Below are 26,479 nucleotides of genomic sequence, written 5' to 3'. Positions count from 1 at the left end.
GGCACTGTACTCATGTCATCCCAAAATATTGCCTGGCTTGTAATGAAATAGTATTGTCAGACCACTTTGAAAACAAGGCAGCAGGGACACCTTTGGCCTAACAGCAAATAGCCTGATGCTATAGGATACAGCAGGAAACGTTTATAGTCGAACCTATATAATAATGATATTTTGCTCTTACTATGCAGCAGAACAGGATGCACAGGAATATGTGCACAGTGGATATTTGCTGCACAACGATAAGATTACAGACACAAGGCATGAAAGGAGGAGATTCTGGCTGGCGAAGCAAGAACAAGCCTTTTTTTTTTTTTTTCTTTTTCCCCACACCATAGGTAATAAGAACGTGATGGCTCTGCTTTTCTTTCTATCCTTTTCTTCTCTTTCCTCTTTTTTTCCCCCTTGCTGCTATCATTAGAGGTTCTGTTACTATTGTGGGGGGTTTTTTTTAGTCAAACATAAACACAGTTCAAATTCCAAGTTTTACATGGTCACTTCCAGACAAGATTGCTGCCTAAGCCTTATAGCCTTGCTCAGGTGGTATGTAACAAATAAAAATGAGAAGAGCACAGATTAGCCATGCAGTTCCACAGTAGGCTTGAGATTTAATTCAGCAAACTACTCCTTGAATCACAGGCTCTACCTCATTAGGGAGGACAAAGTTATGAATTGGTGAGTCACCATGCCTGGCTGCCACTCTTCCTTTAGCACTTGATACCAACTCCCACAGCACAAGGGCAAACAAGGCGAGCAACCCTCCCACAGTCACCTGCTCAGCTGCCTCTGCAGCCAGGCTAATGTAAAAAACATGTAACTGCTTAGTTTTTATATACATATCTCAGGCTATTTAACGAAAAGAGTATACAACAGCTCACCTCCACCTTCAGTGCAGTGAGCAATGATGTGTAATGAAGGAAAACAGCTGAAGTGTCCATCACAGCCTTGAGCAAAAAAGGGCAGCTCTCTTAAAAATCAGTATATAGTTACACCAGCATGATGACAATAGTAGGAATGAGTTGCTGGCCCCATGGCTGCTTATCATTTCACAACTGTCTTATTTCCAGGTATCACATAAACAGCAAAAAAATACTTGAAGCTTTTCTAATGCACATCAAACATGGTGACATGCCACGTCTAGCCCCCTTATCCAGCCACGAAAAGAATCTCTGAAAGTGGCGTTACAAGTAGTTAATAACATAGCCACCAAAATATTATATTCCCTTTGAAATGGGTGAGGGATGTGTGATGCCTTGCTATATTTTTGGAAGATGCTCTTGCATCTCACTGAGTTATACAAAGCAACTTTCAGCTACTTAACACTGAATAAAGTTGAGATAATTCAGCTTGTCAAGAGAGAGATTTATGTATCTATAGAGAAACAAAACCTTAACTATATCTGTACTCAAGTACCAGTTGTCATTTCAGAGCACTGAAAACACCCTTCCCTACATGTTTTTTTAATCCATCATAATCCTTACAAACTAAACAAGAAGTATTTCCACTATTTTTTGAGAAACAAAGTCAAAGGCCAGCAACTTAAAAATCCAGTATAAATGGTTTGTATTATTCATATTGAAAAGAATTTTCCCTTATCACCAATGCAACTCAACCTGCAAAGTTACCTTCCCAGCTACAATTTATTCACTGCTGACAAAACACATTGATTTTGGAAGACTGACTTCAACATGCAATATCAATTGGAACAGCTTTTCATAGCTACGGACACCACCTCAGCCATTATTTAACTCTAAAACAAATTGCTTAACTCTTATGTCCAGAAAATCTCTTCACAAATGAAGCAGCTACGTATTTTTATGGAAAGAAGTGAACATCATCTTATGATCTGTGGTCATCAGGGGCTGTAAGCACATTCCCTGTTCAGATACCCACATGGTACTTCTATCTTGTTTTTTAAATGGTAGATTTGCTGGCTAGGAAAATACCTGGAGCAGTTCCTGTGGGAGCAGCCAGGCTGTCCTCCCTGGGATGGTCCTCATGGCCTTGGGGCTCACCAGCAGGAGCCACCCAGCAGCACGAGTCGAGCGGGGTCCTAGGAGCAATGGCCCAACTGCTCCTGCAAAACCTGTCTCCTCCTCTGAGGCCTTCAGTGGGACTTTGCTGTTTCCTCCCAGCTATCTCAGGTCCCTTGGTTATCCTGCCCTCACAGCCCTGTGCAGCTCCAGCTGTCTACCCCACCCTCCACCTAGCACGGGCCGCTCCTGGGTGAGGAGCTCAACAGCCACACAAGCCCACTCCACCCCGCAGAGGAGCCTTGCTCCAACTTTCAGCTGCCTCCCCTTCCCCTTGCTCGCTCCTCTCCCCTGCTCTGGTTGGGAGGATCCTGACAGGCAGATCACACAGGGGCTTGTTAGCAGAGAGTCCTCCTGTAATGGACCGAGCCATGGCCTTTTCTCAGGGAAGCTCAGGGGATTCAGGATTAGGTCCTGGCAAGCACTTGGGCACCTGCAGCGAGATTTCAGTGGGAATCAGGAAGCCACGAACACAATGCTGAATGCTCGAGGATCCGGTCAGCTTGTTCTGTCTGCACCAGTTCCCCCCACCCTGCTTCTCCCTATCCACCCACTCCCTTCCTGCCTTCGCTGGGCAGAACACCTCATATTTGTCATTACTGGATTCCACCTAACTGATTTCAGACTCCATTCGATCTATCAGGATCACTTCAAACCCTATTCCCCAGTGGGCCTGCAATCCTCCCTGCTTGGCATCATGCACTTTCCTTTCCAAGTGAAGTCTCTATTCCAGGGGGCATTTCCAAAAAAATTTCCCTGGGACTGAACAGCAGTCACAGGCTCAGAGCGTAAGTTTGCTCACGAGACTGTCATGATAGACTGCATCAAACCCCTTATTCAGGATACATTTACTCCTTCCCCTTTAACCTGCTGCTTAACCAGAATAAGATTAGACTGACATGACACAGTCTGTAACCAGTAAACTTACACAGACAGCATGTATCACGCTAGATATTTGTAAAATTGAGAATTCAGTGTGTTGCAACTTGATCTAGCTCACCAAAGGTGAGCTGACTAATTGGCAATTCCAGAGGTCTGTCTCCTTTGGGAAGTATGGTACCTGCCCTCTTCCAGCCTTCTGAAAAATCCCCTGGCCTCCAGGTGCTCCTGGAAATATCACCCATGGGGCAGAAATCACAATGGCTCATCCTTTAAATACTCTTCAGTACATTTCTTCAGACCTGGTGAACTTGAACACATCCATTTATGTAAACATTACCTGTTCATTCCCTTTTCTTGCCTGCAGTCCTCATTAAAACTGCTGGCAGTAGGGATCTGAAAACAATATATCCTTTTCTTCAGCAAGATCAAAGTAAGAAAGACAATGATTATTTCGAGTTTTTCTGTACTTTCTACTTTTCAGGTTATTTTGTAATCAATTTCTGTGTGTTTTTGCATTTTAATCCTAATATATTAACAGAAGCTATCCCTGTGGACTTACTCATCCTTGCTAAATGAAAACCCTTTTGCACTTGATCCTCTCCAGTTCTATCCCAGCCTGCTTGCACTATTCTTGCTATTTCTGTAGCTTTATTTTTGACTGATCATTAAAAAGCTCCTGATGCACTTGACAGCGTACCATCTTGTATTTAATGCAAGAGCTTTCTGTGGTGGTTAGTACCACAGGCATCCTTTAACCACAGCCTTTAAAGGCATTCTTTAATTCTCAGTATAAAAGCATGCAAGTGATGATGGAGTAACTACGTGTGAACTAATGGCCTGGCATCTGCTCTACAACTGCCCCCATACCTGCTGTGACCCTGCAGCTCACTCTTCTCTCACGACAGGGTAAGTTCCCTTGCATTTGTCACGAGCAGTTACACGCACACTGCCAGTTACTGTGGCGCATCTGCATCCTTAGCCACTCTGCACGCTCACTCCTTCACTTATCAGCAATAATCACCCATATGCTCATACCCTGTTCTTCGCAAGTGATCTCACCTAATAGCTCCCTGCCTTCACTGATGTTTCCTGCTTCTTTTGGATCCATCATCCTTTTCTGCAGTCACTATATGCTTCCTTTTCTCAGAGCAGTCAGCTCTAGGTTTATAACAATTTTCATCCCAAGTCCATTCTACCATTAGATTTTCAGTAAGCTCCTGCTTATCAAATTTTAAATTCCTAGGCTATTATCTCCCGCAACCAACACAAGGCTGTTCCATGAGGATGCTGGGTGTCCCAAAAACCACAGAAAGCATTTGGCTGTATTACTTTTGCTACAACTACCCAGATAACCGTGTTACCACCAGACCCTGATCTTCACATGCACCTAACAGCAGATAAAACAACACTAACAATCCACAGGAAAAAACCTACCCACAACTGAAATCCTATGGCACTGAGTCCAGGTCTCCTGAAAATTTATTAACACACAGAACAAGAAAAATCACATTCTCCCACTCTCTGCTTCTTCAGGGTCAAGTGCTCAGTCAATCTCCTGAAATTCACCTGCAGATCAACTATGATTGTTGATGCATTTTTCATTTCCATGCAGAATATAAGTTACCGACCCACTAAAGTTTTGGCTCTGAGTAAAGAGTTGCCAGGCCAGATCAGAGGGGATGCTGAGAGCTGCCTGGCCATTCTAGGACAGGTAATAATCTGTGATGAAGAAGTAACTTTAAAAAAAAAAAAAAATCAATAAAACAAGCAAGCAGAGCTTACTTTAGGAGCATTTCTTTTCTTTATGGGGCTTCAAATGGTGCCTAGCCCTCTCTGCTCTGCACTAGCGTGCTGCCTTCTGAACAGTCCTGTCAGACCACCCTATCTCCCCTCTCCTTTCTGTTCCCTACACCAGCTGCTTGGCAAAGCGAGTGCCTGACTTGCTATCACCACAGAGACAGGCATCCCAAAGCAGCATATGACATGATTACTGAAGGATTTATAGAGCCTCCACATGGAAATTTCCAAATAGTGGCAATTTTCCAACAGGACTCTCTTGCTCTTAAGTTACACAATATGTCAGCTGATAATAACTTTCCCTTCTGGTGTGGTGGAAGAACATAACCTCCACTGAGGTCACACAAGCAATGAGGGCCACCTTTTTTGTTTGTTTTCACCCTCCACACTACTCAAGAATCTGTGGTCATCATTCCCTGATCACCTGTGCTGAAATGGCCATCTCCAAAAGGAGAAACAAGTTGGTATGAAATTATTTTGAACAATTCAGATCAGAAATTACATGAGTATTAACTATCAAAACAGCAAAAAAGCATAGTAAGGGTTAAACCCCAGCTGAGATGGAAGTGGAGCTGGCCCAGTTTATAAAGAGAATTACACAACACTGGTACCTGCAAGAGCAGGGACTGGGATGATGGGTCTGCAACCTCTTCTAATTCAGTGTGCCTAAACTAATCTCTTACAAGTGATGCCATCTGTCAAACACAGGTGACAAACAGTGAGACCTACAGATATCAGAAAGGTAAGAAAATTTGTTTATTCTGCTATCCAGAAACTGAATAGCTTCTCCAAAAGCTGCAGAAACACAGTTAGAAGACACTTGGAAACAGAACCTGAACAAGGCAGGAGATGCAGCTTGGAGATGAGTTTGAGGAGAGCGTCCCCAAAGCAAAGTGACAGAATGAAAGACGACAACAGAGGTGCAGGGAAGACAGAAAGCCATAGTGCCGTAACAGTCTTGGACTATCAGATTTATTGAGTATATTGCAGTATAGCTGAGAGGCTTCCAGCAGTGAACAGTGCCCTTCTGTGCAAGCTACACATGGGCAGCTGACAGACAGTCCCTGCCCTAAAGAGCTCAGAATTACAGGAATGACAAGATGCAACAGGCAGATGAAGCAATGGAAGATGTAATGATCCCTGCCCACTGCATTTCCCCCAGGTCTTGGACTAGGGTAAACAAAGGCTGCAGATAAAGATGCTGTCACGTGAGAAACATTTTTTCTCCAACCAGAGAAGACTTTTGATCAGTATTACTACTCACCGCAAGCAAGCATCCAGCAAAAACAGTAAATCCCTTTGCATGAAGCAGTTTTGCCAAGGCATGTCCAAAACCTTTGTCACAGCCTGTGATTAGCACCGCCTTCCCTTCAGCCTGTGTGGAGAAAGACAGTAATATAACAGCATCAGATATTGCAATGCTGCAGGAATCACCAGCACCAAGCGACATAGCCCAGGAGCAGCTTGCAGCCAGGGCCAGACAGCATTTAGGATGTACAATTCCAGCTGCAAGCCACAGTGAGCACACACCTGTCTGCACACTAACCCGACTGCAATCTAAACCCAGCAGTTTCAGTGGAGCTTCTGCTGGGTCAACCTGCGTAAATGAGATGACAGGACTCCTGTGCAGAAATGCAACCAGCTCCCAACTACTGTGAAACTCTAAATTTATTCAATTGCCAGTCTGTAACAATTTGTGTTGCCTTGATGCCTGAGCTAGAACAGTAGCCCTTTCGTTCAAGTATCAGTGGCCGAAACAGAACAGAACCATTTCAAAAGAAGTTAGTGATCTACCAGCTCATGGGCATTGTAAGAGCAGCATAGAAAACATCTCAATGATGGTATGTCACCTGCTTAAACTACACAGCAGGTCTTCTAACTGCAGAGTGACTCTATTGTCTGTTCCTCACCTACACCCACTCTATGCGGTACTTTCCATGCTGTATTTTAGCATGCAGAAATGTAACTACAGGTTAGGGTTTCCTTCTGAAACACTGCGGTCTTAACAGGAACAATTTATCAAATCCTACGGTTCTCTCCTACATTATTACTATTATCTTTTGACTGATGGATAAATTGAGAGAGATTTCATATTCAATCTGGTATGACACAATAGGCTTGTGATAGATCTGAAAACAGAATCCCAAATCCCAAAGAGAATCCTGTACCGAAACACTGCACTTTCACTCTCTTTCTTTGCTTGAAAGCCATCTCTCCCCTGCTCTCCTCACCACAGCTGTGACGCCACGAACTCGCAAAGCTCAGCCAAACTTGCAGGCACCCGGCTGCAATGCCGTGTGCTTCTCCAAACTGAAACCATATCTGTGAGGCAATAACGTGATATAGTAATAAAGATCTAGAGAAGGCAATAGGGAAATGAGGTCACTTCCATATCTGTGGAGATATTTGCAACTAATAGTCCCTGTTGCTGTATTAACAACAGCTGGAATACACACATTCGTATTTTACACTACTTACGTATGAATTGCACCAGCTTGTCCAGCCACTTTTTCAGACAGAAATGGGGCAATTGCCAGTGCTCTCTGATCTCTTGTTTTGCTGACATGCGTGGTAGCAAAGTGGCAATAAGGAATAATTGCAGGGCGATAGCGATCAGAGCATTACTGCACAAACTCAAGACGTACAGAGAGCAATAAGCAGTGAGCTACACCCTGTCCTGTCCTATATTTCATGTTGAAGCTATTGCTTTCAAAGGGGAATCATGATCGGAAGTTGAAATGAGAACAGATCAAAAGTCTATGCTGCATTTATCATACAAACACCCACATTAACACTGATTCCTACACTCAGGCAAAGAGCACCCAACTACAGGCTAGCTCTACTAAAGCTCTGAAGGTAGCTACAGCTAAAGAACACGCAGTAAGTGAGAATTAACTATATTGAGCTCAGTCTTAATCTAATTTACAGTGACACAACTCCAAGAGAGATGAGGATCAAGCATGAACCAGATCACAGAATTTGCCAAGGTTAACTCTCACATTAATTCAGCAACCTGACCCTTGGAGAAGAAAGGATTTGACTTTTTTCTCTGCCTCACCTCCCTGGACCCTTTGCCTCTGAATCCTAGCAACACAGGGATTCCCAAAAGGGAAGCAACTGAGGAGAAAGAGATAAAGAGTTGTGCTCACATCCAGAGCCCAAGACAGGCAAATAGAGACCGTACCCAATCCTCAGCCATCATTATCTCACTCATCAGCCCGTCTAATAAGGACAGAGCTCAGCTGCAGGAAATAAAAGCAAATGGCTGGCCTGTGTTCCTGTGTGCATCAGGTTTTAGCTCTCAGCAGCTGGTTTGCTTTCTCAAGTTTAAAAACAAACAAACAAACACCAAACCACCAAAATGTACACAAAAAGGAGGAGGTTTAAAAATCATCTCAGCTGTCTACTATGGGGAGGAAAGTGAGGAACAACTTACAGCATGAGAAGGTTTCTGTGATTATTTGTTAATTATTTGCTATTACTCTAACTGCTGGTAATAAAACGTGACCACAGCAACATGGTTCATAACAAACTGAGGCCCCAACAGTGCTAACAAGTGTGTGAAGAAAACCCAAGGGATGTACTAGATCTCACATCTGTAGCTGCCCCAAGTCTTTGTGCCATGCCTGGTGGACAGAAAGCTCTCAGGGATGAGAGCAGGGAGCTATCCCATTCCCAGCCAAAAAAGATCCTCTCTTAAAAAAACCTCCAAACACGGAAAAGCGCAATCATCCTTATCGTTTGCAAGTCCCAAGGTAAGGCCTAATGGCCTCGTTCCTAAAGTTTGATAAGGCCAGTCTGCAGCGTACAGTTTGACAGAGCACTGAGACAGGCAGAAAGAACTAGCTGTCACCGCTCCAGCAGGCACCACAGTGACCTTGATCAGTGTTTTAAGGAACTTCAGGTGCCTCACTATCGGTCACACAGTGCTCTCAGGAAATACTGCACAGGCGACGGCACTTGCGTACAGCACTGCCAGGGCACCTGACACCAAGTACTTGTACTACACCAGCTTCTTGTACTAGAGGTGCTGCTGCGGCATCTGGGCAGGGAAACAATCTGTATCCTCGCTGTGTGACCCACGGCACTGTAATACACGTTCCAGTCAGTTCAAACAGCCCCAGTGAGGCAGCCCAATGTTAACCTGCAGCCAGCTCAGGTGCACACACCTTACCAGCTTCTCCTACTGGGATATGATTGTTAAGTAGTAGAACTTATTTTACTCATGTAGGTGATCTATCAAAATTATATGCATTTATTGCAAGATAAGCTAAGGAAAGCAAAGCTACTTTGTCAGTCTCAGTGTCTTGGACAACATGGGAACCCACCATGCTTGCCTAGACTTTATCCTCTTCCACTGTGTCACTTGTTTTCTGGATCCTATTCCCTTTGACACCCTCCCCTGACCATCTGCTTGTTATCAACCAGATTAATTTGAACATGAGAGCAGTGAAACAGTAAACTTTCCTTGTTCCTTATTTCCAGAGTCAGGAAGTTGAAGTTTTCAAGCCCAGGAAAATGAACTTTAGTTATTCATCACAGGGAAGGTATTTTCTGAAGTGCGACAGGGATGGGGAATGTGAAGAGGAGCAGAGTGGATGGAAGAAGGGCAAAGCAGGAGGCTGCAAACAGGCCAAAGCTGTTATTTGGCCATTTCAAAGAGGTAGGACTGAGCTGGAAGCCCTGGAGCAAAATCACGTTCACTTGCAAGTTCTTCCTGGCGCCTGCAGAAAGGCTGGCTGGTGTGTAAGCAAGAGTCAAGTTAACTCCAACCCAGTGAAAGAACCCCAGACACTTTGTGTTATTTTTTAAAAACATATGAAGGCAGTCTGGTTATGCAATTCTGTTCTGCTCACAGGGCTTTTTTTCCTGCCACACACTCACTCCCAAACTGAGAGTACTGGTACAAAATCCGCACACCCCGAGCCTTGTGCCTCAACACGGGGTTTCGCAGCACGGCACGGCGGCCGAGCCCCGAGAGGGGCCAGCAGCCAGCCCGAGGCTCTTCACAGCTCGGCATTTCATCTCCGCTCACCGTGTCCTCGTTAAGCCTCCACCAGCCCCGCTGCCCGCTCAGGCAGCGCCGTCTCGGCCGCCCAGAACTGCCACAGGCACGACGCCTCAGCCCCGGCCCGGTTAAACTATAGCCGGTGGCACAGGCGGGCCTGAAGGCGCGGCGCCATTTTGGGCCCCAGGGGAGCCCCCGAGGCCTCCCTCTGGCGAGCCCCAAAAGGGGCCGAAGACCCCCGGCCCCTCGCCGCGGTACTCACGGGCAGGGCGCGGCGGGCCCGCCGCGGCAGGAGGAGGAGGAGGAGGAGGAGGCGGCGGGCCAGGCGCCGCCCGCCACCCGCCAGCAGCAGCGCAGCGCCCAGCGCCAGGAACAGCATCGCGGCGCCCCGCATGGCCGCAGCCTATCGCCGCCGCCGCCCGCGCCCGCCCCGGCCCTTCCCCCGACCCGCCCCCCGCCGCGCCCCGGCAGCCGGGGCACCGGCCCAGCCTCATTCAAACGGCAGCAGCGCCCGGCAGACCCGTCGGCTCCAGGTAACGTGCGGGTGGTCCGCTTTTGCCGCCGCGGGGCCTCCGCGGGAGGGGGGGGGGGCGGGCCGGCGGGGAGGGAGGGGCTGCGGCGGCAATGGCAGGCCGGCCCCGCCGGCCCCCCGGCTGCCACGCCGCCCGGTGACCTTGCCCGCCCGCGGGGAGGGGGCGATCCGGGCGGGGCAGGCCGCGGCGGGAAGCGGGGGGCGCTGGCATCCCCCTTGCGCGGCCTCCACCCGCAGCCCGCCCCATTCCGCTCGCGCGTGGGAGGCCGCGCCCCTCTCCGTGCCGCTCCGCTCCCACGGGCGCGGGTCCGCCACGCTGTCGCGCGCCCTTGGCGAGCGCCGTGAGCCCGTTCCCGGCCGCGGGAGCCGCGCCCCTGCGTGGGGCAGGGCCGGCGGGGCCTGCCCGGGGAAGGCCCGTCCCCTCGCCACCTCCTTACAAAATTCCTCGCCAAAAAAAATGCGTGGGCAGCAACCGAGCTCTCGAATTTGATCAAACCCCCAGAATTTCTGAGGATTACCGGAGCCAGCGAGTCCTCCCGAGCCTAGACCTCCCCCTTCCAAGCCTGGCGCCTCACCCCTGCTCTTTTTGTGGTAATTTCACTGGTTTTTAGTCGAGGCCTGTTTCCCAGCAGGCCCTGAAGCTGCCGCAGCAGCAGCCCGGCCTTCGGCAGAGAGGCAAATAAGCCCTAACAATTAGAAACCCTTTTCCTGCTTTAATAAAGGAGGCCACGGGTTGAGCTGGAGAGATGTTTTTTATGTGCTGGATCGGTTTTATTTGAGGTGAATATCATTGAAATTAACTTTCTGTACTTAACTCTTGTTCTTGAGCTGTTTTGACCCCATAGTGAGGTTAACGGCAATTCTCTATGTGTAGTCCAGCATCACTAGCTACTTAATTACAAAGAAATGTATTTTTAACCGCACGGCTGTACTAGCTGTAAAGCCCAAGGATTGCTTTGGGAACATGTAACATAACATCACCTGTGACTTGAAGTTATATTTTAGTTTAAAATTATATCATATAGCTCACTTGAAATAATATATTCCATGTAACTACCTTAATTTTCAGCTGTTTCAAAGAATGCAGTTAAAGATGCATTAAAGAAGGAGAAATTGACTTTTTTTTTAAATGCCTCTCTGCTTGTCAGCTTACTTATAATCTTTTTCCTTGTTTAAAAGCATCTTGAGGTGGTTGAAGGTTGAGCTGTTTATCTCAGTGTGAGGGACCGCAAGGGGGAAAGATGAGTTCCTTTGGACTTTATTTTCTTGTTGAAACACATGGAGTCAGCATGACATACAAAATAATTGAGTAACTAAAACAGAGATGCTATCTTGTATTGCAGACCTAAGGGAGAACAGTCTTGCTGTTGGTAGAGCGTGTTAATTGAAAGCATGTTGGCTACCAAGCTGTCCCGGCCTCTCCTGAACTTCTCTGTGAAAGCCCTGAATTTCAAGGACCCAGGGAACGGCTTCAGGTAAGTGACTTGGTGGAGAAGAAGAGTGAGATCTTGAGTAAAGCACAAAGTGAGGGCTCATTTGATTTCAGCAGGACAGTTTATTTACAGAATCACAGGATGGTTGAGGTTGGATGGGACCTCTGGAGGTCATCTGGTCCAACCCCCCTGCTCAAGCAGGGCCTCCTAAACCTGGTTGCCCAGGACTGTGACCAGACGGCTTTTGAATATCTCCATGGATGGAGACTCCACAACCTGCCTGGGCAGCCTGTGCCAGTGCTCAGTCATTGAGCTGAGCACAGAGGAGATGGACTCTGTATGCAAGGAGGGGTTGGCAACCTGGGTTTTTTTTACACTTGAACAATCATCTGCAGACAAAAGAGGGTTGAGTAGAGTATTAATTCAATGTCAACCAAGGATTTATTCCTGAATATCAGCAAGTAGGCCTTGCTGTAGTGCAAGGAACTGTCATATATTTCTATGACTTCATTAAAGAGGCGATGAATCACATTAAATGAGAGAGAAAGTTGAAAGGGAGGGTTTTAGTGAGAAATGGAGGTGGGCTGAGTAACAAAGCTGTTTTTCTGAACATGAACAGAAAATTGCCTATCTAATTCTAATTCCTAGCTCTGAAAAAATCCCCTTTATACTGATATATGATGGGAACCCTATGAGTTCAAATTCAGACCAAGTTGAGTGCTTTCACTGGCTTTGCTTTAGAGCAATAGTCTGTGTACTGCTAATTGTACATAAGCTGTTTACAGGTGGCTCATGGCTAAGCAAGAACTGCCACCTCCACTGTGGTTCTAGTGCTGTTGCTAGTGGTGTCCAGCACCGTCACTGCCAAGGATGGCTCCCTTAACAGGGAGTTGTAGATAGCCAAGCTGTTAGAGATTTCCTGTGCAAACAGACATAGGCCTTTTATCTCCTATTTACTCCTCACACACCAAAGCTGCACCGGCAGGAATCTGCTGTGGCCTTAAAAATACAAATAAATGCTTTATTAACTTCAGAAAAGAATTTTCAGCATATTCTTTTTTATTTTTTTAATTCTTCTTTTGTTTTGCTTACTGTGTCTTTGTGCTTTGTGTGTCTTGTACTCTGGGCAAAAATGTGTTGTATTTTTTGAAGTACTCACAAGCTGCTAAACCCGAAATGGAAATCCAACTGTTCATCTAAAGGCAGTGTTGTCACTATACTGGTATCTTAATGTATTGAGGTAGCATTTATATACTTGACTCTTCAAGCTGAGGACTGCCTTTTTTGGTGTAACTGAAGAAAAGCGAATGCATGGTTACAAGCACGGATTCAATTCAAGGACCATCTGTGCATTTTAAAAGTCTCAGTTGTGGTCTCTAGAATTCAGTCATGCAGAATGACACAAATGGCTCACAGTACATTAGTGTGCTGTGTGGGGGCTAACATCGCATACGCATTGTAGCTGTTTCCTCTGATGACATTCCTGCTAGCCTGCAGCCGGCATCTATTTTATGTCCTTGCCTTCAGGTCAAGGTAGGCAGAATGGCAATTAGTTCTCTACAGGTTATTGTGAATGGAGTGCAGCAAATCAGACATGACACTGAAAAATGGAAATCAAGTTCATGCAACTAAAAGAAATGTTACAAACATTTCTGATCACTTTGAGACACACCAAGCAGCTTATTGTTGAGAAAATTCCAAGCCAGGATTGCAGGTCAGTGATGTTAACACAGACTTTGCCTGGGGACTGACCTTTGCAGCAATTAAATAGGCTGTTGCTGTTTCAAGAGCTGATTGGGCTTGTGATGCTCAAGTTAGAAAAAGAGCTAAACTGTTGCAGGAAGGTGAGCGAACACCCTTGGCCTGAATATAAATCAGCTCCCCTCCTGTGTGGTTCAAAGCTTCTGCCTAGCAGACTCTTTTTCCAGCCTTGTTTTCCCAGGATGCGGCTCAGAGGCCAGTGTCTGCACAGTGCTGTTCTGTGTAGCATAGGTCACCCTGGGAGCACCTGTGATGTCTGAGCAGGAGCTAACTGTGAATGATTATGCAAATTCACTTAGAAGACAGAAGAGCGGCCTGGAAGATAAATTCTGCTGAAGGATAGATGTTGTTAGAGGGGTCAGAGGGTAGATGAAGTACAGCAAGTCTAGGGCCAGAAGGCCAGAAGGCTCTGGGAGAGTCATGTCAGTGCCCAAAGCAAAAATGAAAAAGCTGATAGAGTCCAGAGAGGTGGCTGGCAAGGACAGAGGTTAGGGTCACTTTGGTGTCTTGTCTAGGCCTAGTTTTGATAAATGATGGCAAGACCTAAGACAATGTGATGCTACTGGTAGCGTAGCTTTTGTAAATAAATACTCACACCCTGGAAGGCATTGTTGCTTTGCTCTGGTCTGTCTTTGTGAACATGGTTTATCTTCCTGGGAGTCAGACATACTGTACAGAGCAGCTTCAGATCTGCATGGCAGGTGTTGCTCAAAGACATAGTGTCTTTCAGTTTAAACAGTTGCAAAGAGGGCATCTAAGATCTAAGAGTATCTGATGGGTAGTCAGATACTGCAGAGGAAGAAGTATTATCTAAAATGACAGAAGGATGGAGTTGTGTGAGAGACATCCAAGCAAATTCGACCTTAGGCTGGGTATAAGAGACAATGCCACAGCTGAATACTTTCATCAGACAAATGAATAACTTCCTATACCGCAGCTTTGTGCAACTCTTAAGTGAGAGTGTTGTTGCTGTTGGAAATGAAAACACTGATTGCCCATTTTGCAGGTGGAAGCTGCTCTGTGCCTCCAGACCAGGAGCTATTTTGGAATTCTTGGTAATATCCAGGCAGCTTCTGCAGCTAGAAATAGCATCAAGGTCTTTTGAGAAACAAATATTTCATACTGTAGGAAACACACAGGCTCAGACTAAGGAGAACTGTAGACTGGATACTGTTGACAGCCTACATCACGTGTATAGGCAACACTACATTCCTTTTTACGTGTATGCTGCAGCACCAGGGTACAGACAAGATATTCCATGCCTGATTATTCTGTTGTTTGGGGTTTTTTTAACAGGCCTGTGCAAAGATTTTGCTTCCCTCACTTGTCCCCATGTGGCAGCCGCTCTTATGCAAGTGAAGTCGATCAGGTGAGTGTGACTGTGGTTTCCAGGAACTAGTTCTGCTGAGCTGGGGTTTTAAAATCCCTGAAGCCTGATGACCAAATTGTTCTTTCCAATTTGCCAGAAAGACTCTGTGCTGGACCTCTCCAACATACTCCACATTGTTTCCTAGCACAGAGCTTCCATTGACGTAGCACAGTACATGCTGCTAAGGATGGAAATAAACAATCAGACTAGTGGGGTTTTTCTATTTTTGGAACTCACTCAGCAGATGAAATCTTCCACCTTAGAGCGGAGGGAATTTGCATGACAAATTCTTAATAAAGCACTATTTCTGGAGTATGGTTGTGCAAAGGGATGTAAATAAATCAGTTTGTCCTCACCTCTTGTTCTGAAGAGTGGTCCTCTTCTTTAACAGCCCTTTCCTTCCACAGCTCACCAGGACCAGTGCCAGACAAAAGTAAGGGAGATGTTTTGCCCTCTTGCCTGCTTGTGGCACAGAACTCAGCACTGTAGCAGTACTAGCGCACACGCATCTTGCTCTGAAGCCTGGGACAGAGTCTCAGAGGAATTCAGATGTGGCCTTTGCATTGCTGTGGGGCTGCCAGTGTGACCCTGATCAGTCCCTGTGTATGCTGGGGAAAGCAAATTTCTAGTTTGTTAGATGAGTTGGAATGAATTGCAAGTAATTATTACCTAATACCACCCACAGCAACACCTTGCTGCATAGGTACTTGCTGCTGGAATGTCTGATACACCATGCAGTTTTTAACTTGTCACTTAACTGTTGCCTCTCGTTGGATTAGAAGAAGGGGTTTGGAGAAGGAAGGAGGTGTACTTCTCCTATTTAAATTCTAAGTTGGAAAAATAAGACGACCAAAAAACCAAACAAAAAGACCGATGACCAACTAGTCTTGATTTCAAATATTAAACCCACTTGATTCTGCTTAGCTTTTAAAACCCAGCACTAGAGGGTTTACATGCTAGAGAGAGAAATATGAGTGAGCAGTCAGTAAGGTTAACCCATATCCTTTCCTCAGTCAAGCCATCTTCCCCACGCCCTATGGGCTGCGTGGCACAGAAGAGCGGACCCCTGCCTGCTTTGAACATATAGGAACAGTTCCTACTGAAGGGAAAACATTTCTTGGACACTGTCTGGTATATTTTCTGATTTCAAGATGGATGTGAACTGTCAGAGAATGGTGGTTTGCTTTTTGCCTCAGGAGCCAGAGGTGCCAAACTTCTCTGTGTTGGGAGGATGGTGATCCTTCCTCACTTTGTTTCTTGTCTTCAGGAGGCCCTGGGTGGCAGTAGCTGGCAATAAGTGTAGACGGCGTCCGTGGAATGGACTGCTCCTGGACAAGGACACGTTTTTGTTCTGTGCACTACAAATTGCTGATTTCACATACTCAATTCCAGTGCATTTTGTTCTGTTTTGTTTTGCAGATTGGCAGCAGAGCTGTGCTTATAACAGGTTGTGACTCAGGGTTTGGATTTGCCTTGGCCAAGCACCTGCATGCCAAAGGCTTCATTGTTTACGCTGGCTGCCTGCAAAAGGTAGGGAAGACAAAAACTGTATTCTTCACCTGTGGCACATGCACAGACACTGTAGCAAATCCAATCTTCCCTCTCCACTCTGCACAGCTTTCTGCCAAGGAGAGGGAGGGAGGGTGGTTGGTAGCCCGAAGAGAAAGGCACACATGCTTGAATTTCATAGAGCATAACCTAGTCTAGGCCAGAACCAGGACTGAACGATATCTAGGGAGTTCTTATTCGGATCACAACATTGTGGTCAGTTCCATATCTGGTGGACTGGAACCCCAAATCTAATTTTATAGGCTTATCCATAACCAAATTTTGGGATCAAGTTGAGTCTGGACCTTTGGCCCTGCTCTCAGACTATACATATTTACACAGGGTTTATTTTGATTAATTGTGACATACACCAAGCCACCGATGATTTTATGGCATGTGGCGTGAGCATTTTTTATTATATTCATGAGTACAGCCATGTCTCAGTGTGTATTGAGGGTCTCCTGAAATTGCTGTGAAGGCGACAGAGTTCCACTAGGGCGAATGAGAGCAGAATCAAGCCACAAATAGCTTAGTGATGCAATCTTGATATACTCTCCAGGAGCGCTCTGTATGGTAGTCAGAGATACCTGGTCATGGAGAATAGGTGAGAGCTTTAGCCTCTTTCTCCATAAGAAGCACTGCACTTTTTTAGCTACATGGCCATTTCCCAACAGAAACAAACTTACTCCTCAGGATATCCTGGGGTGGGTCAGTCATTTGGATCCTAATCTTTTAGCTCACTCATCTCTATAAATATATCTTCAATAGTTGTATTATTTAAAGAGAATTTGCCAAGGTTTTTTAATGTTGTCAGTACTCTTTCTGCTGTTAATTTTTCCATTATTATTAAGTTTTGCTTAAATTATTAGTTTCTTTCTGCTGCATTTTTTCAAAAGAGAAGTTTGTGTTTCGATAACTGTCCCTTGTGGTGTCTCAGCTTTGGGTCAAGGGTTTATTTGTTAACCTGGGCTCCCTCTACAGGCTTCACAGCAGAACAAGACGCTTCTTATAAACTGCTGCTTTTCAAGAGGTGTTCAGAAGAGAGAGTGCAGATGAGTACTTATTTGGCAGATGTTTCTACTTAGCTTTTGTAACTGAAGATGAAAATTAGAGACTATAAGAATGTTGCAGACTTAAAAGTCACCGCTAAGAATAATAGCTTGTCTCTACGTTGACTGGAGCCAGAAATTTCAGAGCTGCAAAGTTACTTCTGGGTTTCACTTCCTCTGTCTGAGCTGCCAGAAATACCCGATTTTCAGTGAGCATGTCTTTAACTGTCACTGAAACCTCCCTTCCATTTTGGTGTCTTCAGCACGCATTCAGTAGAATGCATATTAGTGGAAAATCTTGGCCTCTGACAATTTTAGCGTAAGCTGACATGCAGCAGCATGCCAGAACTCTTTTAGGCTTTGATCAATATTTATTTCCTGCTGTATCACTGTGTAATTAAATGTTGCTTCTTTAGCTGGACTCACATCCCATGTTCCAAAATGTATGTGACTATGGCAAGGCTGATGATAACATCAGTTGTCATCAGAAAAACACTGTAAAATGCCAAAGTTCCTTAGCCGGCAGGTTGGCGTCATGTGTCTTCAGGCCATATACTTTATGTAGAACTGCTCTATAGAACTAAAACAACTCCAGGAGACTGAGCTGATTTCTCATTGTGCCACAGGTTTTACTAGCAAAACCATAAGCAGAACTCTGATCAGACTGTAATTATTGCTGATGCTGATTTTAGGGGCAGAAAAAGCCTGGTGTGTTTTTAGATGGTAGGTAGAAGTGGAGGTAGAAATAAGAAGCATTATCTATTATCTATATTTGACCAAACCCTGACAGAGAGGAAATGACTATGAAACTTCAGTGTTATTTTCGCGGGACTATTTTTCACAGCACACCTGCACTTCAGAAACATACTTCAGCTTGGGGAGCCATCATATTATCAGGGTATGCACTGTTCATAGGAACGTCACGTCCTTATTGCAGATTAAAAGTGTGTGCAGTGCTGACTCTTCATCAGGAAAGGTTTCCTAGAGTGGCCAGATCCTGAGCGCCTGACTATATTTGTGCTAAAGGAAACCTGAGAGATGTGTTTAGGGTCATGACTGAGGGGAGCCCAAGGATGGATCTGTGCTAACAGTGTGCTATTTCACACACAGTTTCTTCCTAACATTTTCACTGGCAAATATATTCATGTGAGAGTTGATGCTTCATTGCCAAAAAACAGTGGTAGACTGGATCCGATGAACGATCACGCTGCAGCTGTCTTGTTTTTTCCTCTTTGATTAATAGCTGGAGGAGCCAGCTGACACAAGATGAAGAAGGTATTTTTCCATCAGTATCTGTTACCAGTGGACATATGTGATGTTTGTCACGGCTGTCAGGAGTGTGGTGGAACCCCTGTTTGCTTTGCTTTGTGTGCTCAGGCCTGTTGGGGCTTGCAGGGGGATGAGAAAGCAGAGATTATCGGAGCAAGCCAGCATGCAGGCCAGTTACTGTAGGGCTCAACAAGAGTGCTCAGAGCCACAGGCTGTTACATACCACTTCAAGGACACACTGATAAAAGATACAAGCTGAAGCCCATGGGCTGCAGAGGGTGACCATGGAAAGAGGAAGATGAGGCAGCAAGTGGCAGCGGTGTGCTTTTCCACTATGCAAGAGCTGGGCCCTCTTGCCATAGGGACAGTGGACCCTGGGGCTGACACCAGAGATGTACCGGTGTCTTGGCGTAGCACGAGAAGGTCCTTCCACTGCTGCATATGTGGGGGACAGGCTGCATCTCGTGCTAGGAGAGCATGACACAATCACAGGGTGCCTGACTTAAACATCACCCATTTGTCCTTTCTGAAGAGACAAGGGAATGGCCCTGTGGTCTGCGTTAATGTCCAGCATCCAATTCTTGACCAGGATCCCAGCCCCAAGGGTCCCTGTCCAAGCACCCAGCTGCCTGTGGGTGGGAGGGCAGGAGGGATGTTGGCTTGCTGCGCCAACCCTGTAAGGGAGGAAGAAGAGGATGCTGTGGAGGTCCCAGTAGAGCTTACAAGGCCGCTGAGGCTGGTGTGTTGCTGCGGCCCAGAGATTTTGTAGCACGTCGCAGACCTGGGATCGGGGAAGGAAGCACCTTGGCTTTATTGTTCTTCCTCTTCCCTTTAGCCGTATCTGCTGTTTCCAAGGGACTTGCATGCTTGCATTTGCTGATTTCCTCTTGGCATTCCCACGTGTCACTTGTATGCTTTTCAGTGCTTTGCCATACACACTGGCTTCAGCACCACAGTGCTTTTGAGTGAGCAGCAAACTTAGCACAAAACTCTATTTTCAGTCACCATAAAAAGAAACACCATTAAGCTGTGCATGGGACTCTTAACTGCTCTATTTCGTATGCAACATGCTTCTGTGTGAAGAGGATGCATTCAGTAGATGCCTTCTCTTAAGGACAAACACTAACCAGCATTAACAGTCTGTGGTGGAATAAGGAAGGGTGGAGAAGATGACAGAGGAGACATCAGGTACTTAAGCTAGTGAACTGTCTGTGAGCACAGCGGATAAGCCCAGGAATAAGAGGAGCCAGGAGAAGGTTTTTTGGAAGACAGGTGGCACAGAGACAGGGGGATGTATTGCCATCCTTGTGTGGTATCTCAAGTGCGGTGTCTGAAGGGAACCCTTGTTCAGGGGCAAGCCTGGGTTTGGACTCATTGACAACTGACTGCTGGCAGTCTCTGACAGGGAGCGCCTGTGGCTCGAGGTGTTTAGAGCGATCTAATGTCATTCAGCAGTCAGGAAACAACCCTGCTATGAAGAACTGGCCTGTTCCAGGTCAGAGGGACAACAAGCTATCTATCCAAAAAAGCCTCATCTATCAGGAGTGAGGAGCGCTCCGATGCTTGCCTGCTGATGCTGACACAGCAAGCAGGGCTACCTGGAGGGTTGAGCAGCGGGGAAAGAAGAGCTGAGCAGCCATCAGATGATCCTGTGAGACACGCTCCATGTCTAGCCTGTTAATGGGGAGTGAGAGACCTCTGGTGAGGGATGATATTGAGGGGACAGAGGGAGTTTCTTAAAGACAAGGATGTTCCTAAAACCTGATTATTTTCAGAGCTAGACCTCACCATCCTCTACAAAAGTACCCTGGAGTTGTCAACAGTCCCGTAGCTTATAACCACGGGAGGGATTCAGGGATAGTCCCAAACTCAGATTAATATCCCATATCTGTATCCTGGAAGCACCATAGCCAGGTTTCACTGCTGTGAAGGGGCATGGCAGCCTCGTTGCTAGCAGTGTCTGGCCTGTGTGAAAGATATCTCAGGGGCTGGCTGTGGTTAATTGGCTGGGCTGTGAGCGGTATGTGTATGCTGGCGGAATCTGTTGTTCTGACCTGAGACAAAAGGAGTGGAGATGGGAAATGAGAGTGAGAAAAAGCTCATAGGAGGAGGCAGAGAAGAGAGCAAGATGCTGGAAAAGATGCTGGGGGGAATTGCTAGCAGGCAAGCTGGCCAGGCACTTGATCAGACTCTGTAGGAGTCTGTTGGAGGTAGTAGGTAGGTTTCCAGGCAGTGGGAGCTGTGTGTGTAGATCAGCTGAAGGGAGAGAGCAGTGGGCAGGCAGTTTAGGACTGTTGCTCCCAGAGCTGGCAACGTGACTGAGAAGCACATGTAACGTACATGTGCAGCCACTCACCAGGTATTTTATACCATACCCCCACCAAGCTATTTGCTACGCCCCATATGCAAGCCAAAGTGAGGACAGCACCACGTTCCCACCACTGCAGCAGGGGGGCATAGCTTGATCTCAGGAGTTTGCACTGGGCAGGAGTTGCCTTGCTGGGGCAGATCCAGCTCTGGCTGCTTTCTTGGTGATCGAAGCAGTTTGTACCAGCAGTTAGACCTGGGTGGCAAGGCAATGGGTTCTGCAGGAGCAGCCCGGTCTGTTCCCCTTCGTCTTAGAGCTGCAGGACTGTCCTGATCATTCTGTGACTGCCCTGTGCACTCTCTTTTGCTTGATTTGATGGTTGCTATGCATTTGATATTCTACACAAGCTCTTTGGCCAGATTCAGACCAGAGCTTTCTTTGTCTCTAGGATAAGGGAGATGGGGGCTCCAAGGATCTGGACAACATGAACAGTGATCGAATGAGAACCGTCCAGCTCAACGTCTGTGACAGCAAAGAAGTGGACCAAGCAGTGGAGCACGTGAATAGCAGCCTGGAGGACCCAGAGAAAGGTAGGTGCATGCAGTGGTTCTAAGGTCATGTAGGTGGCAGCAGCTCCCTCAGCTGGGCTCTGAGAGCATTTTCAGGGCGTATTTCAAAAGCTGAGCATATGATTGAAGGGCACAAAGCTTCGAGGAGCAGCAGTGAGAGCAAATGGCCCGTTCAAATGTTGTGCCCTATCAGAAAGCAGCTTCCCACTTAAGACAGCATCTACAAAGACAACTGCTTTTTACTCCACTAGCTCCTATAGGGACATTAGCAGACATCAAGGTGGTGTTCAAGGCCCTGGGTTTAGTGTTTTATTCCTGTGAACTGAAGTTTATTGTGACTCCCTTTATGTTTTAAAACCTGGCCAGTGCCCAAAGATTGGGGATTAGCAATGGAAACATCTCCCTCAAACTTTCAAAAGGCAAAGGAAATGGAGGGGGTTTCCAAAGGATTTCCCGTGAAGCCAGCTAAGTATCATAAATGCTATTGCAGATATTACCATATATTACAGATTTCAGACTTCAGAGTGTAGCTCCAGTACTGTGAAAATCCCAGTTGCTCATGCATTCCTGAAACCTTTCCACCCTTTGGTGAACTACATTTTTCCCCTAAACAACATCCACACTTCAATGCATGAAGGTTGTTTAAAAGCAGAGCAACCAGTAATGTTTTATTTTGGATTTTGCATAAGCCTATTTCTATTTAATTTTTATAGATGGATCTTCTATATAAATTAAGTTTTCTAGCCCTGTATTCTCAAGCATAGGCCAGGATGAAGTTGCCTTTTCTGGAACACGGATCTGGGTACAGTCAGTCAACAGGTAACAGCAAGTTTTTCTAAACAGCAGAGGGAAGCCATCCCAGATCCTTCTCAGTCTGTCTCCTGTGCAATTAGAATATTATATGAAGCAAGTTCATTTTATTCCAAATTCCTTTTTAATCTTTCTTTTCAATGCCAAATGAATTGGTAGCTTCATTTGTTGCCATCTTGGTTACAGCAGAATAAAAAGGAGAGACTGTGGCATGTGTGCCCACCTATGTCCACACATGCCCACGTCCCCCTTCCCAGCATTACAGACATTCTAGTTATTATGGTGACACATGGGATTTTACTTTGAAAGAATTACTCTTTTGTTTCTTACAAGGTCTTTTCTATTCTTCTTATTTGCATTTAGAGTCTATGTTTTGCTTCTTTCAAAAAATCATGATTGATAAAAAGAGAATGGCAAGGAGAACAGCTTAGACAAGGCTGATGTTTTCTGTTTGCTGGCTCAGAACTTCCTGGGAAGCCTTATTCACTGTACTTTGTGGCTGCAATGTTGGGCAGTACAGGCAGATCCTAATTGTGGTTATATTTGCTCAGGAGACTGAAGTTCACTCTGGACTCTCTTCTGTCTGGCTTCCATCATCATAAGTCATAATGAAAAGCTCTGTTGTGTGGTTCAATAATCTATTAGCAGGGCCTTTTCCTAGCTGCTCTCATTGGTCTCACAGAGGGAAAGCTTCCTGCTTGATTTTGTCTTCTAGGGCTCTGGGGGCTGGTTAACAATGCCGGGATCTCCACATTTGGGGAAGTCGAGTTCACCAGCATGGACACCTACATGGAGGTAGCTGAAGTGAACCTGTGGGGGACTGTGCGAACCACCAAGGCATTCCTCCCCCTCATCCGGAGGTCAAAGGGTGAGTGATCTCCTCCTGACTGGCACTCCCAGGTCTTGCTGTGTTAGAGGCCAAAAGGTCTATTACACTTCTCTCTGCGCCATTGGCCACCTTCATACCTTTACAGACAGAATGTGATCCACAGCGTCCATCACAAATGACAGATTTCCTAACTGCTCTGAGTTACACAGCAAGGCAGCAGTCCTGAAAAACAGTTATTATTTCTTTTTCCTATCTGTGCTGCCTTCACCTGCAACATCCCACGCAAGATCTAATCTGTCATACCTTCTTTTACCTGTTCAGAAGCTGCAGCTCACCTTAGATTCCAGCACCAGGAGCAATCCTCCTCTCTGTACAAAAACCACCTGTGCCAGTGCTGGCAGGGTGGGCAGCAGCACTGTACTATGACGTGCTTCTTGCAGGGAAGTTGTCAGCTGTGCGTTGTGTTACTTTGGGAGCCTGTAACATATGAGAGATGGGGTTTATACAGCAAAGGAACGCAGACCTGGAGCTTGAATGGGTCTTGGTGTAAAGGGGCAAAAGCTTTCCTGCGCTGGGGCCAACTACCTGACTAAATGAGAATATTTTTTACTCTTGAGGCATCCACAGATGTTAACAATGTCATCCTGTGCTGCAGACCTGCGCTGTATGTGGTCCACGCGGCATTTCTTTCACCATGGAAGGGTATCCACTTCTGTGGTCAAAGTTTTTCCTAACACAATTCAGCAATGAGCACTGATAGAAAAAGTGCAAAGAACTGCAGCCTCTGATTACACTGCAGCATCCACAGTCTCCTACCAGCATTCTCCCCAGCCAAAACAGTTGGCTTCTGGAGAGGAGAAAGGCCCCAGCTCTGTGCCTGGAACCGTGATCCAGCTATCACACAGAAAAGAGTGGACTGGTCTTGGTCTGCTCTACCTGTTTGTGGTGCAGGAGCAATCTGTTCCCTTTTAAGGGGCAGACACTGTAAGCCACCATCAGGCTCCTGGGTTTTGTGCCTTTGACTTGCAAATAAACAAGCTCACCCTGGTGCCAGAGGCTTTCTTTGTTGCTGCTTCCTCTTGTCTGGGCTCAGCCCTGATTGCTGCTGAGTGATCCTGTCTCCCACCGTGCAGGCTCTGTCCAGCCTCTTCTGTGCTCCTTGTAGCACTGAGCTTTGTGTGTCACCATGTGCCTGTTCCCTCAGGTATAATGAGCCAGGGAGTGCAAGCACTGGGCTTGTTGTCCTGCCTGAAGGCTGTTCCATAGGACAGCAATGCTCAGATAGAGCCACGATCAGGTCTGCCAGGGACCCCCTATGGATGTGCAGTGGGCAGGTGGATGCACGTTCAGGGATCTGTTGGGTGGTGCGTGTCAGGTACCTGCTCTGGATCAGGTACCACAGCTCAGCTGTGCTTTGCCCGGCCTCTGCCTAGGTCGCGTGGTGAACATCAGTAGCATGATGGGTCGGATGGGCAGTCCTGCCCGGTCACCCTACTGCATTACCAAGTTTGGTGTGGAAGCCTTCTCCGACTGCCTGCGGTACGAAATGCAGCCCCAGGGAGTGATGGTCAGCATCGTGGAGCCTGGCAACTTCATAGCTGCCACCAACCTGTACAGCCCTGAGCGAATCAAAGCCATAGCCGACAAAATGTGGGACGAGCTCCCTGAGATAGTGCGCAAAGACTACGGCAGGAAGTACTTCGATGAGCAGGTGAGCAAGATGGAGACGTACTGCAACAGTGGCTCGACGGACACCTCGCCGGTCATCGAAAGCGTCGCCCATGCGCTCACCTCCACGACCCCCTACACCCGCTACCACCCCATGGATTACTACTGGTGGCTGCGCATGCAGATCATGACGCACATGCCTGCTGCCATTTCGGATCGGCTCTATGTCTATTGAGGCCTCGCACTCCTAGGCTACCCAGGTGGGAAACTTGTTTTAAAGTGAGTATTGTACACACTTCCCATTAGTCATTTTAAAATTTTTCTAACCTCATTTCAGAGTACTGTATTTTAGCTCTAAAGGGTTTGTTTAAACATCTGACATAACCTAAAGGGCAGTAATTTGCAAGGGATGCTTCACAGGCAGGAATACATTATGTTTGTGCAGTGACATTAATTCTTTGCTATTGGTTTTATGTAATCCTTTTTTTTTCACCTCAAATATCAAGTTAAAATCATTATTTAAACTGCGATTGTTCTAAAGCGTTTTCAGAATAATTTCTGCTGATGGCTGAACACTGTCTTCACAATTCCTGCCTAGGATGCAGCCTTCACACCATAAAACAGAGGCCCTCCATGCTGTAATGGCAAACCACTGCCTCCTGATGACAAAGAATGTCCAACAGACTTTTCCAGGCCTGGTCACAGTAGCCCAAGGCAGAGCAGAGACTTCTTTAATTTGGGGATCAGAACTCAAAATGCTCGAGATGCTGAAACTGAGCAACTGACCCTGTCCCTTTCTCTCTTAGAATTATACTGATGAAACCTTAGAGAAAAGGAACCAGTCTGCTTTTCTTGCATGCTTTCTTGCAAAGGAGTTCAATGATCCAGGGACTCAATCCTGCAGACCTTTCCCACAGGAGTTTCTTACTCATATGAGCATTCCCATGAGTGTGAGCAGCTTTACGCACAGGACCGCAGGTGTCAGGATTGGCCCATAGTAACATTTCTCATCAACAGTAATTGAACATCAACTCCAGACTTAGTTTGGAGAAGAGGTTCACTCCAGCTGCCGTAATTTGTGAGGATCGCTGCTGAGCAGAGGGAAGCAGAGAGGGTTATAGTCACACCAGTGGTGCTGTTCTGACCAGGGCCTCAGAGTTACACCAAGTGTTTGTACAGCACCTTGCACAGAAGGGCCTTCACCCTGACCTGTAGGCACTGCTGCGGTGCAGGTGATGATAGCAGTAATAACTTTCATTGAAGGAGTCACAGAGCTGAAATACATCTAACATGGCATAAATCTAACAGAACGTCCATAACAATGAAATTAACTTCAGTTAACTAAAGCAGTTTCATTTCTGTGATGGTTGTTTACATGTCTGAGAAATGTTTGTTTTGTACTGTAAGAAAAGAAAAAAAAAAAAACATAAAAGAGCCTTTCATGGGGAGTGCAGAAAGAGTTAATTTTTTTTAAGCTTGAAAGGCCAAAAAAAAAAAAAAAGTAAAATAACCATTGTTAGTGACGTTAAAAAGAAGGGATCTCACGTGCTCTAGTAACATACCGTGACATGATCAAACTCCTTTGGCTTAATAAATGTATACATGAATGGTATTAAA

The 26,479-nt window shown here is 46.3% G+C and overlaps 2 protein-coding genes across 5 annotated transcripts in view; one reads left to right on the top strand and one right to left on the bottom strand.

The window, feature by feature from the left end:
- Positions 1-10,150, bottom strand: part of LOC104630900 (D-beta-hydroxybutyrate dehydrogenase, mitochondrial) — a 25,526-nt gene extending 15,376 nt beyond the window's left edge. For 2 of the 3 annotated variants that reach the window (XR_012836783.1, XM_075761200.1), the window contains exons 1-2: positions 9,980-10,111; positions 5,974-6,084 (exon numbers count right to left, since the gene is read on the bottom strand). Coding sequence is in view for 2 of the 3 variants with exons in the window: in XM_075761200.1 (XP_075617315.1) it covers positions 5,974-6,084; positions 9,980-10,111 (243 nt within the window). In the remaining variant the exon portion in view is untranslated. Of the gene's footprint in view, positions 1-5,973; positions 6,085-9,979 lie in introns of all 3 variants that reach the window. The other variant, XM_075761199.1, reaches the window with a different exon arrangement.
- On the top strand, positions 10,122-26,479 carry BDH1 (3-hydroxybutyrate dehydrogenase 1). Of its 2 annotated transcripts, none has more exons than XM_075761196.1 (7): positions 10,122-10,250; positions 11,593-11,724; positions 14,740-14,812; positions 16,232-16,342; positions 21,435-21,576; positions 23,081-23,233; positions 24,628-26,479. In XM_075761196.1, exons 2-7 carry the CDS (start codon positions 11,642-11,644, stop codon positions 25,095-25,097), a joined length of 1,032 nt encoding a protein of 343 aa, XP_075617311.1. In that variant the 5' UTR covers positions 10,122-10,250; positions 11,593-11,641; the 3' UTR covers positions 25,098-26,479. The 2 variants fall into 2 exon arrangements, with proteins under 2 accessions (XP_075617311.1, XP_075617313.1); XM_075761198.1 differs by lacking the exon at positions 10,122-10,250 and adding an exon at positions 10,420-11,029.

This window comes from Balearica regulorum, chromosome 9 (genome assembly GCF_011004875.1).
Source record: "Balearica regulorum gibbericeps isolate bBalReg1 chromosome 9, bBalReg1.pri, whole genome shotgun sequence".
NCBI lineage: Eukaryota > Metazoa > Chordata > Aves > Gruiformes > Gruidae > Balearica > Balearica regulorum.
The sequence above is the reverse complement of the archived record's forward strand: the minus strand, read 5'-3'. Positions and strand labels throughout refer to the sequence as shown.

Bases quoted from the DNA above. Each gene is read 5' to 3' on its own strand.
- BDH1 (XM_075761196.1), top strand. From the start codon at position 11,642: ATGTTGGCTACCAAGCTGTCCCGGCCTCTCCTGAACTTCTCTGTGAAA. The intron at 14,813-16,231 runs GTGAGTGTGACT...TTTGTTTTGCAG, and splicing joins ATGCAAGTGAAGTCGATCAG to ATTGGCAGCAGAGCTGTGCT. The intron at 23,234-24,627 runs GTGAGTGATCTC...GCCTCTGCCTAG, and splicing joins CCTCATCCGGAGGTCAAAGG to GTCGCGTGGTGAACATCAGT.